General features: G+C 32.7%; 1 protein-coding gene across 1 annotated transcript in view; it reads left to right on the top strand.

The window, feature by feature from the left end:
- The window catches only part of LOC106069420 (intraflagellar transport protein 88 homolog), a 28165-nt gene continuing 13131 nt past the window's right edge, over positions 1-15034 (top strand). The window contains exons 1-17 of the mRNA XM_013229070.2: positions 1-167; positions 3182-3301; positions 3666-3731; positions 4935-5118; positions 5207-5282; positions 5479-5569; positions 5760-5864; positions 6137-6239; positions 6570-6684; positions 7004-7235; positions 7859-7929; positions 9550-9636; positions 9980-10079; positions 10415-10501; positions 12357-12426; positions 12860-12976; positions 14393-14501. Coding sequence (XP_013084524.2) covers positions 3203-3301; positions 3666-3731; positions 4935-5118; positions 5207-5282; positions 5479-5569; positions 5760-5864; positions 6137-6239; positions 6570-6684; positions 7004-7235; positions 7859-7929; positions 9550-9636; positions 9980-10079; positions 10415-10501; positions 12357-12426; positions 12860-12976; positions 14393-14501 — 1712 coding nt within the window. The 5' untranslated portion in view covers positions 1-167; positions 3182-3202. The remainder of the gene's footprint in view (positions 168-3181; positions 3302-3665; positions 3732-4934; positions 5119-5206; positions 5283-5478; positions 5570-5759; positions 5865-6136; positions 6240-6569; positions 6685-7003; positions 7236-7858; positions 7930-9549; positions 9637-9979; positions 10080-10414; positions 10502-12356; positions 12427-12859; positions 12977-14392; positions 14502-15034) is intronic.

Raw genomic sequence — 15034 nt, 5'->3', positions numbered from 1 at the left:
TATGACCGGATGTCATTACATTCCAGTTTACAAGCTTTAAAAAATGGTATCTTCAACTCAAGAGCCTTTTAACTCTTGTTTATTTGGACTGTAGATATAAAACAGATTTATTTTAAGTGTGATTTTGTATTAACTGTTTTAATACAATAAGATCTACATTTTGGCAAGTAAGTAGACTAGATCTAGATCAATCAATTTAGTGAATTCGTCATCACACGGTTACAAAAATTTTGAAAAATAAACCAAAAAGAAAAACCAAAAATTGAAAAATCATTAAAAATGAAACATTTAGATCTAGATCTAGATTACTAATCTCACTAATCAAGTGAAATTAACCCTGCTATATGATACATCTATACCACTATGAATATGAACACTAACCAGCCAAACCAATTTACAAAATTATGTCTTCGGTAGAAAAGAATGTAAACATAGGAGGCACACAGTGGCGAGTGGCATAGCTAGGGTGAAGGGGAAGGGGGGAGAATTTGGAAATCCCCCCAGGGGGCCCAAATTAGTGTTTTATTTAATTAAATATTACGCAAAATGCAGGGGCCCCCAAAGAGGTCAAGCCCCACTCACCCCCAAACAATGGAAAATTCCTAGCTACTCCCCTGGAGGCACAACAGAGATGTGGCTGCATTTGAATGTTTCAGCAAAATTCCAAAACTGTGGTAGAAAATGGAATTACGTTTTAGCTTTTCCATCAACATACATGGTTAACCTAGATTTAGTGCATAACAAACTTAATGAATAAGCAAAGAAATAGAGTGGATGTAGCCACTACAAGAGACCTTCGCCTTGCTTTGGCTAATTTGACATTTCTAATATTGTCAGACTGCAGGAGACACAAGGTTTCCATTAGCTTAATTTCTTTTTGTAGTGAACTCAGAAATAATAATGTTTATATTAAAAAATTAAACTAAATTTACAATTAAACCTAAACAGTAGGCCCTAATATTCCAAAATTTAAAAGGGAACTATTCTTAGGATTTGAAAGAAATTGATGACAATGAGATTAATTTTTGTGTGTAATCACCGTAAATTATTTGACATAATTTTGAATAATGATAATATTGGCTGTTTTTGCCTTCCATTCAGAAGATTACTGCTGAGTGCAGTGTTTCACATAACTACGCAAACCCAGTTGCGACCTGCATATTTTCCAGAATTTTGTGCAGAAAAGGCAGTTGTCTGATAGCGGTCTATTTAAGTTTTCTTTCTGTCTTTTGCGCCTGTCTTAAATAATGTATTTTCTTTGAGTCTCAAATGTTTGTCAAGCAGCTTTTGTGAGAGCTCTTCAACTGTCTCTCTCTCAGGGGCCATCTGCTGCCAGGTACTTTCCTCTATGCCAGTGAGAGCAAAATGGTGCCTGAGTGGATCTTTATAGTGCTTACTGGGGGCACCTCTGTAAATCTGTCCTCCTTGAAGCTCGCCAAAGAGGATTGCCTTTGCATGTGGCCGTCTCCCATGCGGGATTGTATTTAGTTCAAATTTGCTTTCTCACGCCTATTTATAAGTGTTTTTCTCAAAAAAAAAATACAAAAAGGGGGCGATAGAGGGCAAAAAAAGGTTGAAGACCACAGGTATACACAGACAATATTGGCACAGTAAAGATATAATCACCAATTGGATTTTTTTTGTTACTTCCAGATGTGCCACTCTTTTTAGCTCTGTATGATGTGTTAAAAACCAATAACTAACACATGTACTTGATATGAAGATAGATGCGCCATTCTATTTAGACATCTGTATTATGTGTTAAAAACCAATAACTAATGCATTCAATTGATGTTAAGAGATATTAATTAAAGGAAAGGGGGAGATATAGAATGAATATACCAAGACACTGTATCAAGAGATCATCAATAGTTGATCGACCATTAAAATGTGACGTCAGCCTCAATTAAGAAAATTGTGCTTCTAGATCTAGACATGTGGCACCGGATCTATAATTATTATTTTTCCACAGAGGTCAATGCGCTGCAAAGACACTCCTTTGAAACAAATAAATAATAATGTCATAACAAATGCAGAAAATAATAACAATAACACACAAAAACAATACGTTCCCTTTCTGTCTACACACATACCCGGGCTCTCTCCTTACACAATTCCACTGTCCAACATTCACACATTTTCAGTGCTTAGTAACAAATTTCAAGACTTAATCCACAGACATCAAACCAACACATAAGAGAAACACTTCAGTGATAGTGCAATACACTGGTGTAAATCAGGCCACCAACACAGCCCTAAAACATTGTTCTAGTTGTAGTGAGAACAATGATAAGGGGAATGGGGGAGGATCCAATTAGTAATCCATCAATGGTCTAGCCGTTAATTATGTCACGAACACTAAGTGTGCTAGATACATATTATATATAGATACTTTTTTGTGTGTGTTGGACAGACACTAAGCGTAGCTTGGGAAAGGCAGATTTATCTAGATCTATAGGTAACACTATTCCCCTCCCCCTTTTTTTTCGTTAGAGACACTGAGCGTGCCAGATACGTAGAGCCGCACATGTTTTGTTTTTAGGTCAACCAGGTAAACTATTGTGTCCTCCAATGGTTTGGGAGGGCGGGATTATCTATAAGCAACACAATTCACAAGCTACCAAAGCTTCTTAGGCTCTCCCACCAATAAATAATATCTGGACTTATAAAGGGCCTCGTATCTCAAAATAGCTTTTCAAGACACTCAAGTCAACTAAATAAGAACCGGTACAGTAATATGTCGGTAATGCGGTACTGTATCTTCGGTTTCTAAGCAGAGATGAGCAATATGGAGCAAGGGAAAATGACTAAAATTTGTCTGTCTTGACATAGCGTAAAAAGAAAATGATATAAATAATACAATTTTAACATTATAACACTTTTTTCTCATGTGTTTGGGAGTTTCTTAAGATAAAGATGTTCAATTCTTGAAGGTAACAATAAAAAAAATGTCTTACTTTATATTTAATTGAATGTATATCTAGAAATACATACCAATATGGTTTATAGTTTTGGTACATCTGCACTAATCAAGCCTTTGGTGCTCACTAATTTGTTTTTATTACTTAACAATATATAAGCAATATGCTCCCCCAGTGACAAAGATTCAAGTTTGTTTCTGTTGTTTTGTTTTAATGTCAAAATATTTTACATATTCAAACAATACAAATGTATGATCCAGATTTGTTGGTAATTTGAGACCATGATGAAACGTGTAAATGGAATGGAGACAATACATTTTGCAGATGAAGATGATGATTATTCTGGATTCAATGATTATAATCCTTTACTTGACACAGAGGTAAAACAATTTTTTTATTTATTATTTTGATAAAATGTTGATATATGCTGTATGTGTGCTATAGGCAGCAAGAACAAGTCTCAGTAATGAATGACATGGATAATATCTGGAAGATGTAGGAATAAAGCATGTTTGTAATATAGACATTTTAATGCTTACATTTTTTACACATTTTTTTTGGCACGTACTGTTCAGCAAAAATAGTTGCCAGTATATTTTGATTTTTAAATATTTTTTTTTGTTATAAAATTTGGGTCAGGCTGATTAAATAAACGAGTGGATAAATGTTGGCTATTGTCAGTCATTAGCACCTTATCTATCAATTTAGATTCACTTTTTTCAATTGTAGCATTCTTTTCTATAGGACTTGATGCAAGATGAAAATTTCCAAAAAGCTGTTCTCAGAACAAGTCATGGCCGCCGCCCAACAGTAAATATTTGTTATTATTTATTGGTAGAAAAAATATATCTACTTATATTATGCCTATGTTTCTGGACTGACCATATCAGTATATGTTTATCAATGTAATTTTATTATTTTATTAACATTTTTATTTTATAAAAAATAGAGAATTATTTTTTCTTGTTGTTGGAGAATAAAAATAACTAGTCGACCGGCGGCGTAGCTATTTTACAAGTCCAGCCTTAGGCACCTGTGACCTATGCGACCGCAGTGGGCCCCGCACTTTTATAGGGGCCGCTCTAATTCAAGGTGTAGAAATTATTAAATTAAACCATTTTATAACTTAAAAGAGATTTCCCGCGCCCTCCTGTCGATTTACCAGGAGCACTTTCGTAGTACCCACGCTTTCATAAGACCCGCGCTAATTCAAGGTGCATAAATTAATTAATTAAACCATTTTATAACTTAAAACAGATTTCCTGCGCCCTCCTGGCAATTTACCAGGAGCTCCTGGAAAACTCCAGAAATCGCAAAATATACGAAAAAATTCTTAAAATAACGGAAATATATACACGAAAATTGTCATTTTGGGTGTCATTCAATGTGGAAAACAATCTTACGCGTGACATTATGCATCAGCAGTAATTGTGTAATCTGGTGTAAGAAGCTTCTCGTGCCTCAAAGTAATGAAGAATTACTTGAGGTCAACAATTCTCAAAGATAGATTGAAACATTTGGTAATTCTTCTATTGAGCGTGATCTATGTAGTAAACAGAATTATTATGATATACTATTTGACTTCGCTACAAGCAAGGCTCGTGAAGTATTTCTGTACATAGTAAAGAATGAATAAAATGCATAGACGAATTTAATTTCTAATACAAACTCTTAAATTTCATTTGGCCCCCTGAAATTCGTTTCGCATAGGGCCCCACAGTGGGTAAGTCCGGCCCTGCTATTTACACACATATATATATATATATTACTTAAATTAGTTCCTTGTCCAAACCTCCCGCTGGACAAAGGGGTATGGGAGCGGGCAGAGTTTGATACATTTAAATGATAGTCCATTGCGCAGCCAGTCATCCGTAGTATGAACACTACTCTTGTTTTCTCGTGGACTATACACAGAAATAAGAGAGTGATCTTTCCTTTACTCCTTACTACTCATTTAAACTGTTGAGGTAAGAAGAGAATTATATATATAGATTCAATTTTTATCACTTCCAGACTCAGGCTAAAGTTGCACTTGGAGGCATGCCCAATGCTCAGGGCAGACTAGCTACAGCTGCCCGAGGCAGACTAGCAATGCCATCCTCTATGGGTCGACCTGGGGCAATGCAGGCAGGAGACGGACAGGCTCGACCAATGACTGCAGTTAGAGCTGCTGGTTTTACTTCTGCTGGAAACAGAGGTTTGTGACTAACATATTTAGAGCATGAGAAACTTTTAAAAAGTTTATTTTAAACTTTAATGATGCAACTCTTAATTGTTTTTCTCAGGAGGAGTAGGATTTGATCCTTTAAACCAAGCAGGTAAAGGTCCAGCACCACCTCTTGAAGCCAAACCTGAAGAAAGGTAGCTAAAATTTATGAAAAGAGTTAAATATTACAAAGCAGTTCCTACATGTTATTAAAACCATTTCTTTATTTTTACAAAATACCCGGTACTTTAAAAAAAAATCTTTTAATATTATAATAAATGACTTAACATTTATATAAATTTTTTTCAATATAAAAATAGTTGTTATCTCTCATTCTTGTTGTCTATACAGCCCAGAAGAAAAAATTCGTCATTTAGAGAAGAAAGTGAATGAGTTGATTGAAGAAAGTTGTCTGGCCAACAGTAGAGGAGAACTGCAACTGGTACTTTGTTTTATTATTTCTTGAAGAAAACAAACAAATGATATTTGCAGAAAGTAATAAGTTTGTAAAAGGCTTAATATTTAATCTAACCTTTAGATAAAAATCAAGTTTGTTTTTCCAATTAGGCCTTAGATAAAACTCAAGCTTGTTTTTTCAGGCCTTAGATAAAACTTAAGTTTGTTTTTTCCAGGCCTTAGATAAAGCTAAAGAAGCAGGAAGGAAGGAAAGAGTTTTAGTTCGACAGAGAGAACAGTTGGCTAAAGGGGATCAGATCAACTTGGATCTGACATATTCTGTAAGTAAATGCAAATTTAATTTCAGCACTAATGCAAACATATGTCATAATATTTAAATTTATGACATGACTTGACACAACTATGTCCTTAACATTTTTTTAATTTTAGCTTTAAATACTTATCTTCATATAGTATGCTATAGATTTATACTAATTGTTTCTGAATAATGGTCTTTGCATTAATAGCTGTTTGTACCTTAAGACATTACTAATGACTTTGATGTGAATTGTACTTTGTGTGTAATTCAACCAATGTTTATATGTCTCTACAGGTTCTGTTTAACTTAGCAAATCAGTATGTTGCCAATGAGATGTATATTGAGGCTATTAACACTTATCAAATTATTGTCAAGAATCGCATGTTCAGCAATGCAGGTTAGAAAAATAAATATTTGTACACAAAAATGATTCATTTTAAAATTAGACATATATTTGCTTTTCATTGTTTTCTATGGCAAAACTTTGTGGTCTACAAATCTTTGTAGATGTGATGAGAAATACTAAGAGCAAATATTTAATGTATATAGGTCAGTTCTGTTTAACAAGAAGCATACTAGGATTGCTAGTTGAATATGTTTTGCTGTTAAATATAATACTTAACAATAATTTTTAAGATTATAAGCTATCTTTGAACTCAATTTAAATAAGAAAGTTACCATTCAACAATTGACTTACAAACAAATGTTGCTGGGTTATTTTTGTCAGGTCGTCTCAAAGTCAACATGGGAAACATTTACTTTAAACAGAGAAACTTCCAGAAGGCGGTCAAGTTTTACCGTATGGCTCTTGATCAAGTACCAAACACACATAAAGAAATGAGGTCAGTGCTGTTTCATTTTCAAAACAATATTTTGAAAGGGGGATATTATGACTATAAATAAATATTAGTGTTGATTTCAAATTTTCAAAATTAATTAATGAATAAGATAATTTTATCTCTTGAATGACACAGTTTTATGATTTAAAAAGTTTAGATTTTGTCAGTTACTACACAAGTTTAAGAAAGCTGAGTTTTTTGTTATTTCCATATGTCATAAGGTTTTATGCTAAGTGGATTTTTCTTTTGTGAATCTGAAATGTTTTTTTTTCTCAGTATTTTTGAAATAGTTGAGTTCTTGACTTGTACACATTATTTCTAGAACAAAGATTATGCAGAATATAGGTATCACTTTTGTGAAACTGGGTCAGTACAATGATGCCATCACATCCTTTGAACACATCATGTCAGAGTCCCCAAACTTCAAGACAGGATTTAATCTCATTCTCTGCTATTTTGCCCTTGGAGACAAAGAAAAAATGAGAGATGGCTTTGCGAAATTGTTGACTGTGGACCTAAAGATTGATGATGAGGACAAATATCTTCCACATGGAGTGAGCTGCTTTATATTTTAATAGGCAGTAGGATAATGCATTGTGACATAAATTAGTTTTACATTAAAAGTTAGATGTGAATGTGCATGTTTCTTGACATTTCCATTCAGCTTCTCAAATATCAGTTAAAAGCTAATTTTGTTGCCATATTCTCATAAATTAACAATCGAGTCATTTTTCCTTTTTCTTGATTTGGTGCATTATGTAAATAAGCAGTTATGATTTTTTGATACAGTATAAAGTGATCATCATCATCAAACTCCATTTGAGTGAGGGCTTGAGAGACTCAAATCCTCTCTTGCAAAAACCATGGACAGAAACCCTGCTATTTTGCTATTTCATACATGTCACCATACAGGACGAGAATTTTTGTTTTCCCAGACCTAATATAAAGTGATGACGCCATGACAAAAGTTTTCTATTAAATATTCTCAAAACAAACATGTTTGCAATCAGTATCTATTATCTTGTTTTTGACAATTTTTTTTCTTCCTACAAAAGTGTTAAGCTTACAGATTGATAGTAATTTTATTCATTTTATCAAAACTGTGTGTGACTTAAAATGTGTTTATAATGAAAATTATGTTTCAATATTATAAAATAAAACATCTCTACACCAACAGGATGATAAACAATACAACTTGGTGCTGGAAGTCATTAAAAATGACTCCCTGAGACAAATAGAAAGAGAAAGGTCAGTGTTAGACTTTGTTGTATCATTACAATCCAAATTCAACTTGTTTTTATTGTTAAGGTTGAAAAAGTTTTAATTGATGATATTCTTATTTTTATTCCTAAACTTTGTTTCCTGAATTAAGACAGAAAAGCATTTATCTAGATGGCATTGCATTTAAAAAAACATTATGTGTAAAAATTTAATAATAATAAGGTTACAAAGACAGTTTGTGTGGAAACACAAACTCAAAATCGGCCCCCAAAGCGGTCCATCAGGCAGGTAAAAAGGCAGGTTTCAATATTTTCAGAAAGATTATCAGAATGAAAATCTATCTAAGGCAAATGACAGAGAAGAATGGAGAAAGAAGGTTGACATATCTTGTATGGTGCCCCAATGGTTTAGCAGACCTAGGGATAGGTGAATGTGGGGCTATATATATGAACATGACCTAACTGATGTCTTAGAATGATTATCTAAGTGTTTTGTAAATGGTCAATCTCTAATTCAAAGCCTCAAGAAAAAAAAAATTCCTTTACTTCCAAGTGTTTCATATGTGGTGAGAACATCTGCTGTTCAGGCGATAATATGAAAAACCAATTATTAATTGTTGTTTTAAATTATGTTCCACTTATATGCAAAGTAAAATTTATTTTTTTTCTTTAAAAAAAAGTAAACATTTTTTTTTTTGTAATTAATAATAATAATAATAATAATAATAATCTTTATTGTCCGTATGGACAATTGTACTACAATTGTAGTAGTTAGTATGACAGAACTTACTTAACTTAGCAATACAATTGTAAAAAAAATAATATTTTTGTCAAAAAATCTAAAACCGTTTGCATAAATGGGCTAAAAATATGATAGTCATCTCCCTTACTAAATAGCCTCCAGTGTTTGATGCTATTAATAGTGAAAAGTTGTAAATATGGTATATTTTTATGAAAAAAACTGCTTGCATAATTTATTTTTAAAATTAGATTTTTCGCTTTCAAAAAGAAAAAAAGTAGCTGTTGCATCAGAACTTTGAATGGTCTAAAATACTATGATGTCGGATTTTCAATATCTTCTCTAGTTTACGAGATCGAAATGGGATGGACAGACAGACAGAGAAACCACACAAAACTAATAGCGTCTTTTCCCCTTTCAAGGGGCGCTAAAAATAGTTTAAGCTAAATTTAGTTACTGATGTTTAGATCATGAAAATGGCCTAGTTGTTCTATATGCCCGGAAAGTAATAGCTTAAACTGAAATTTAAATTTGCATATTTTATTGTCCAGGGCAAGTGGAATATTAGTGATTATCAGTCAGTCAATAGGGCCAAAAAGTTTATATTGTAGAAGATTGTTAAATTAAACTTAGTTGTATTGAGTTTGAATTCTAATAACCATCATTCAATTCAGAAAGTTTCTGGAAGTTTTACAGGATATATATGGAGGTGTTAATATTAAAACGTGTGTTGCTTTGTTAGTTAGCTTAGTTTCCATTATTACTATCTTGCAATCATCTGGGTTCACAATGATGACAGATATTTTTAAGCATATGGGTATTATAGATCATGTCAGTATTATACATCATGTCAGCTAACTTGGAAACAAATCCTTTCTCTCATTTTGTGTACTTTTTTTTTCTTTCTAGAAAATATGAAGCTGAAAGGTGTATAAAGTATGCTGCCAAGATTATTTCCCCTGCAATTGAACCCACTTTCTCAGAAGGCTATGATTGGTAAGATTTGACCTGTGTAAACTTACTGATCTTATCAAAATGTTTTCATTTGTTTTTACAATCTTGAACAGTATTTTAAAATTGCTTATGTTACACTTGGTCCATCTTTTTTTTTTTAATTTTCAGTTATGTTAGAAAAAATATTTTCTGTCCACATTGGACGTTGATTACATAGTGGTCAGAATTAACGTTTAAATTAAGTGTGAGTGGAATTAATGTTGGTACCAGATATTAAGAATTGCTAAAAAATTTTGTTTTTTACTAAAATTCCCATTAAAAAATCATGTAAATTCCTGTCCATTACTTGACTGATCCATTTCTTATAATTGATTGTTTATTCTAGGTGCATTGAGATGGTCAAGAACTCACAGTACATTGACCTTGCACATGATCTTGAGATTGACAAAGCCATTATGTTTCTGAAACAAAAAGACTTTGCACAGGTCAGTCTTGAATTGTATAACTTTTTAAATGTTGAATCCTGGTATCTAGATATCTAACTTGTTTATAGAACAACCACACAAAGTACTTTTGTTTTAAGGATGTTTATATAATGAGTTATTTCTGATAACATAGTCTTTATTAAATAGAACACAGGGCATTCCGAGATGCATATTTTGATAATTTTTCTAAATTGATTTTAGTTTTATATGTAGTTTCTACTAAATAGATCAAGATATTTTGGTAAAAAGTATTCTTTTAGCATAACAAACTATATATGTGAGTTGTTAAAGTGAAAACACTTGTAAAGGAACTAATACAATAATTCATTCATCAGGCCATTGAGACATTAAAATCTTTTGAAAAAAAAGATTCCAAAGTAGCAAGTACAGCTGCCACAAACTTATCATTTTTATACTTTCTGGTAAGTAGCCTTGGTGTAAGGTGACCAGATATTTGGAGAGTGAAAGTGTGACACATGTAGATCATGGGGGATCATAGGCGTAAAAATAACAGGCTCAGATTTTTTCTAGCAATATTTGAACAACTTATTACAATACTTCATAAACATTACATGGACATGCAATTTACACACAATGTAGGCCTACACATACAATAATTTAAATAATGGCAGGCTTTTTGAAACATTTTCCTAGATAGATCATCTTTGTGATCCTTCTGAAAGTGTTAATCTGTCGTCGACTTCTCTCTCAAAGCAGGATATAATTTAAATAGTCTCTCCACCAAAGGCTTTAGAACTGAGAACTAACTGCTTCCTCTATATTCTAAATTGACAAATTTGCTTTTTTTTTTTTTTAAAGATTTCCAGCGAAGGGTGGCGAAAAGAATTGTTTCATCAGGGGAAACAATTTCTTTTTATTGTGAGCTGGGAGCATATGTGAACACTGTCAAAACCTGTGCATCACTATCCTGCTTCTTTACTTTGTTCATTGTATAGGGGCCAAACCTTGAGTAGCAATTGCTTCATATTCAATGAAAACTTATTATGGAAAACTGTATGATAAGCAAAAGTAGCTTTACCAGCTGCAAATTGATCTATCTATTAAGTATTTAAATGTAGAAGAAGTAAATTAATAGAGACTTGCTAAATTAAGAAAGATTTTCTATTGTTGAAAGCGGGACATTAGCCATCACACCTGAACGTTTCATGAAAAGCACGATAGACAATTCAGTGCAGGACTGTCACGCCTAAGTCTGGACGTCTGGTCACCTTACTTGATGTGATTTGTTTTCTTGATTAGAATTAGAAATGTTATTACTATTAAACTTTTTCACTAAATGGTTATTTTTATTTCATTTTCAATGAATCATCTGAGTGTCTCAATTCGAGAAAATGTTTTGGTTGTTTTTTTGTGACAAGGTAAAAAAAAAAGTTGTATAGCTAATAAAATTTCAGAGAAATATCCTCAGAATATCCAAACACTTTGATTTCTCTCAAAGTTAATAATTTTAATAGTAAAAATACATTATGCTTAAGAATTTGTTATAATATGTTGATAAACATCTTTCCTGTTCATGTTAATGTGACCAAAATTATTATTATTTTTTTTTATAATAAATTAATACTAATGCTTTTCAATGTACCTGGAATTTTTAAGCTATATTTTTTAGAGAGCTTCACATTTTTATTGGCCACTTTGGGACACCCAGAAACAATGTTTTAAAATGTGTCTTTGTAAGACAGACTCTTATGTGATGTCTAGGCCATAGTTCTGACTACACTGAATTGCTCCCTATATTTAAAGAACGACACATGTGTTGAGTCCAGATATGAAGAAATTGTTGTAACACATTTGAAATGTACTGTGTGTGCACTGTGGGTCTAGACACTGGTGGTGGATTTGAAGGACAAGTATTGTACTGAAATTCAACATTGAATAAAGCAAGAATTCATTGTTTATTAAACATGTGGGATGAAAAAAAATGTTTGAAATTCACAACTGACACATGGAAAAGTATGAAATCCAGCATTCTGTGCAATGTGTGATGCCTGATACTTTCAGACAAAGTTGAAAATAACTTTTCCATTTCCTTTTTTGCCAAGGCATTCTATAAAATGACAAACTGCTTTAGGCAAAGTGTGAATTCTTAATTTAAAGTACATTGAATTCTATAGAATGCCTGGATTTTTCAGTTTGCCAGTAACATAGGCATATACACTAAAGTAATCAAGTTCTATACACTAAAGTAATCAAGTTCTATGCACTAAATGAATTGATCAACTTAAGTGAACTGAATTTAGTTTTTGTTTACTTTAGGAAGCTGACTATGCTCAGGCAGATAAGTATGCAGAGGTTGCCATGGCAGCAGACAGGTACAATCCAGCAGGTCAGTGGAGGCTAGAGGAACATTTTTTTTTACATTATTTAGTTTAGGCCTTATACTATACTAACATATGTACATCATTTAGTTTAAGCCTTATACTGTACTAACATATACATTATTTAGTTAAGGCCTTATACTGTACTAACATATACATAATTTAGTTTAAGCCTTATACTGTACTAACATATATTATTTTGTTTAGGCGTTATACTATACTAACATATACATTATTTAGTCTAGCCCTTATTTTCTACTAACATATCTCCATTGTATCTTATACTGTAAAATGTAACCTCCATTTGTCTGAATACTTTCTAGATTATATCTGACATTCCAATGATCATTAGATTTGATATTCCTCAACTGTATTTCATTGAGCAGGAGAGGAATGTTAAGCTTTATATTTGACATTAAACCATTTTTTATTACTCTGCAGCACTAGTCAATAAGGGGAATGTACTCTATGCAAGACAAGACTTTGAGAAGGCCAGAGAGTATTTTAAAGAGGCTTTAAGTAATGATTCATCTTGCATTGAAGCCTTGTACAATTTAGGTAACATTCTTTATAGTAAACATTGAGGATGTAATGGAGAGTTTTGGTTTGTATATAATAATTCATTTATTGTATTTTTACATTAGCAGTTAGTTAACCAAATAATATCTTCAGCTTCGCCAAATAGATGTGGGTTTTAAAAAGTGTTATAAATGATCATCAACAACAGCAATATTCTAAATTATCAGCCAACTTATGCTTTTACTTGTAATCATAAATGTCTAAGCATAATTGGAAGACATCAGCTACCCGCTCCATCATAACTATATCAAGTTGTAGCGAAGTGGCCGACTTCTGTCAGTCAAGACTGGAACCAAGCGGTGCAAAAGCTCATTCGTTCTTTACTCAATCAGGCTGCATCAGCGCTACTTGTTGACTAGGAAACATGAAAAAGATGTTATGTCTGTTTTATTTATGTGAATGTGTCTGTTATGCTGTTTTATTGAGAAAAAGAGTCCTTGTAACCTCAACAAATTTCCATAAGGATTAATAAAGCAGTCTTGATCTTATTTAAGTTGAAGTTGTTTCCTTGTCAAATATTTTGGCTTTTCATAACATTCATACTTTAAATCAGATTTTAGAAAAGTTTTTTTTTACCATTATTTGCTACTAACTTCTCAGATGTTCATAATTGTTTGATTGGTCATATAAATTATGTATACATTTATTCATACTTATATTTGATTAATGTTTAGCAGCCTTGCAATGAATACACCCCCCCCCCACATTTATTGACACCTGCTTGATGGACCAAATTGTTTTCTGGCCAGGTTATACCATATCAAAATTGGCAGATTGTGTAAAATGACTGAACCCAGTTTTTGCTGACAAAAGTTGAGTTAGGATTACAATTTTGAAATTACATGACAGTTTGCTATGATGTTGATAAAGGTCACATGGACAACTGTCATGTCTCTCACGAACTTGATGGTCAATTTTGTTAGAGTGGTCTGCTCTTCAAACTGTTGTTTAGATGGTCCCAAGTTTGAACTTAGCCCACTGCAGGAAGATGATTTTTTTTTTTTTTTTGATTTTTGATTTTGGGCACATCGGCACAATTTAGGCCATGTCGTGCCTGGACTGCAGGAAGATTGGGCTGGGATGTATTCATCTTGACTTATGAAGAAATGTCTGACTTTGACAAGACATCATGAAAACAAAACAAATTGAAGACTTCATCCATTTAGACCAAATAGTGACATGTACATTTTAGACATTTCTTCAGAATTGTAAAGGGACAACAGCAGGTAGACCATCATGCTAATAGTCTCAAGTGCATAGCACATCATCAAACATGGATATCAAAGTATTTATGTGATGGACACCTTTTTACTCATTTCTGGCATGTGAATCATTGTACTATGGAAAACTAATTACTTATGATTCAATTTGTATAACTATTCTATCCTTGTCTAGGTTTGTGCAACAAAAGACTGGCTCGACTAGAAGAAGGCATTGATTGCTTCTACAAACTACATGCCATTTTGAGAAACAGTCCTCAAGTTATGTACCAGATAGCTGATATGTATCCTTTAGGTTATTGTCTAGGCACAGTCTGTATTCATCATTAGCCTAGACTTAAAAGTTTCTCAAGAATTAGCTGGTAATGGAGGCTTTTTTTTTTCATAGAGAGATACTTTTGTGAAAATACTCAAAATCTCACTTCTAAATACTCCTAAAATATGTTTGAGTTAATAATGGAGATGGTATATACAGTATGTATAACTTTGAGTGTCTGTTTTAGTAATTGTTTTTAAAGGCATGATCAAAGTTCAATCCAGTGCTTTTAACCTGATCTTCCAATCATCACAAGTAATTACACATTTGAATCTACATTTCAGTCCTACCACCATTTCCCCTCTAATATTCCTATCCTGGTCATGCGATATGCGCGCTGGACTGTCTTTCAGACTTGTTGATGTTCCCGGGGCTCATTCCCTGCCCCGGTGCCATCATCCTCTGGTATGGACTAGGAAGTCAATTATCTTCAACTTCATGCAATCATCTGCAAATAATCTGACTAGTTCCTGAACTAATGTAATTTGGTAAATCATTTAT

Source organism: Biomphalaria glabrata, chromosome 6 (assembly GCF_947242115.1).
Source record: "Biomphalaria glabrata chromosome 6, xgBioGlab47.1, whole genome shotgun sequence".
In the NCBI taxonomy this organism is placed as follows: Eukaryota; Metazoa; Mollusca; class Gastropoda; family Planorbidae; genus Biomphalaria; species Biomphalaria glabrata.
Note: the sequence above shows the minus strand (reverse complement) of the source record. Positions and strands in the feature narration are given on the sequence as shown.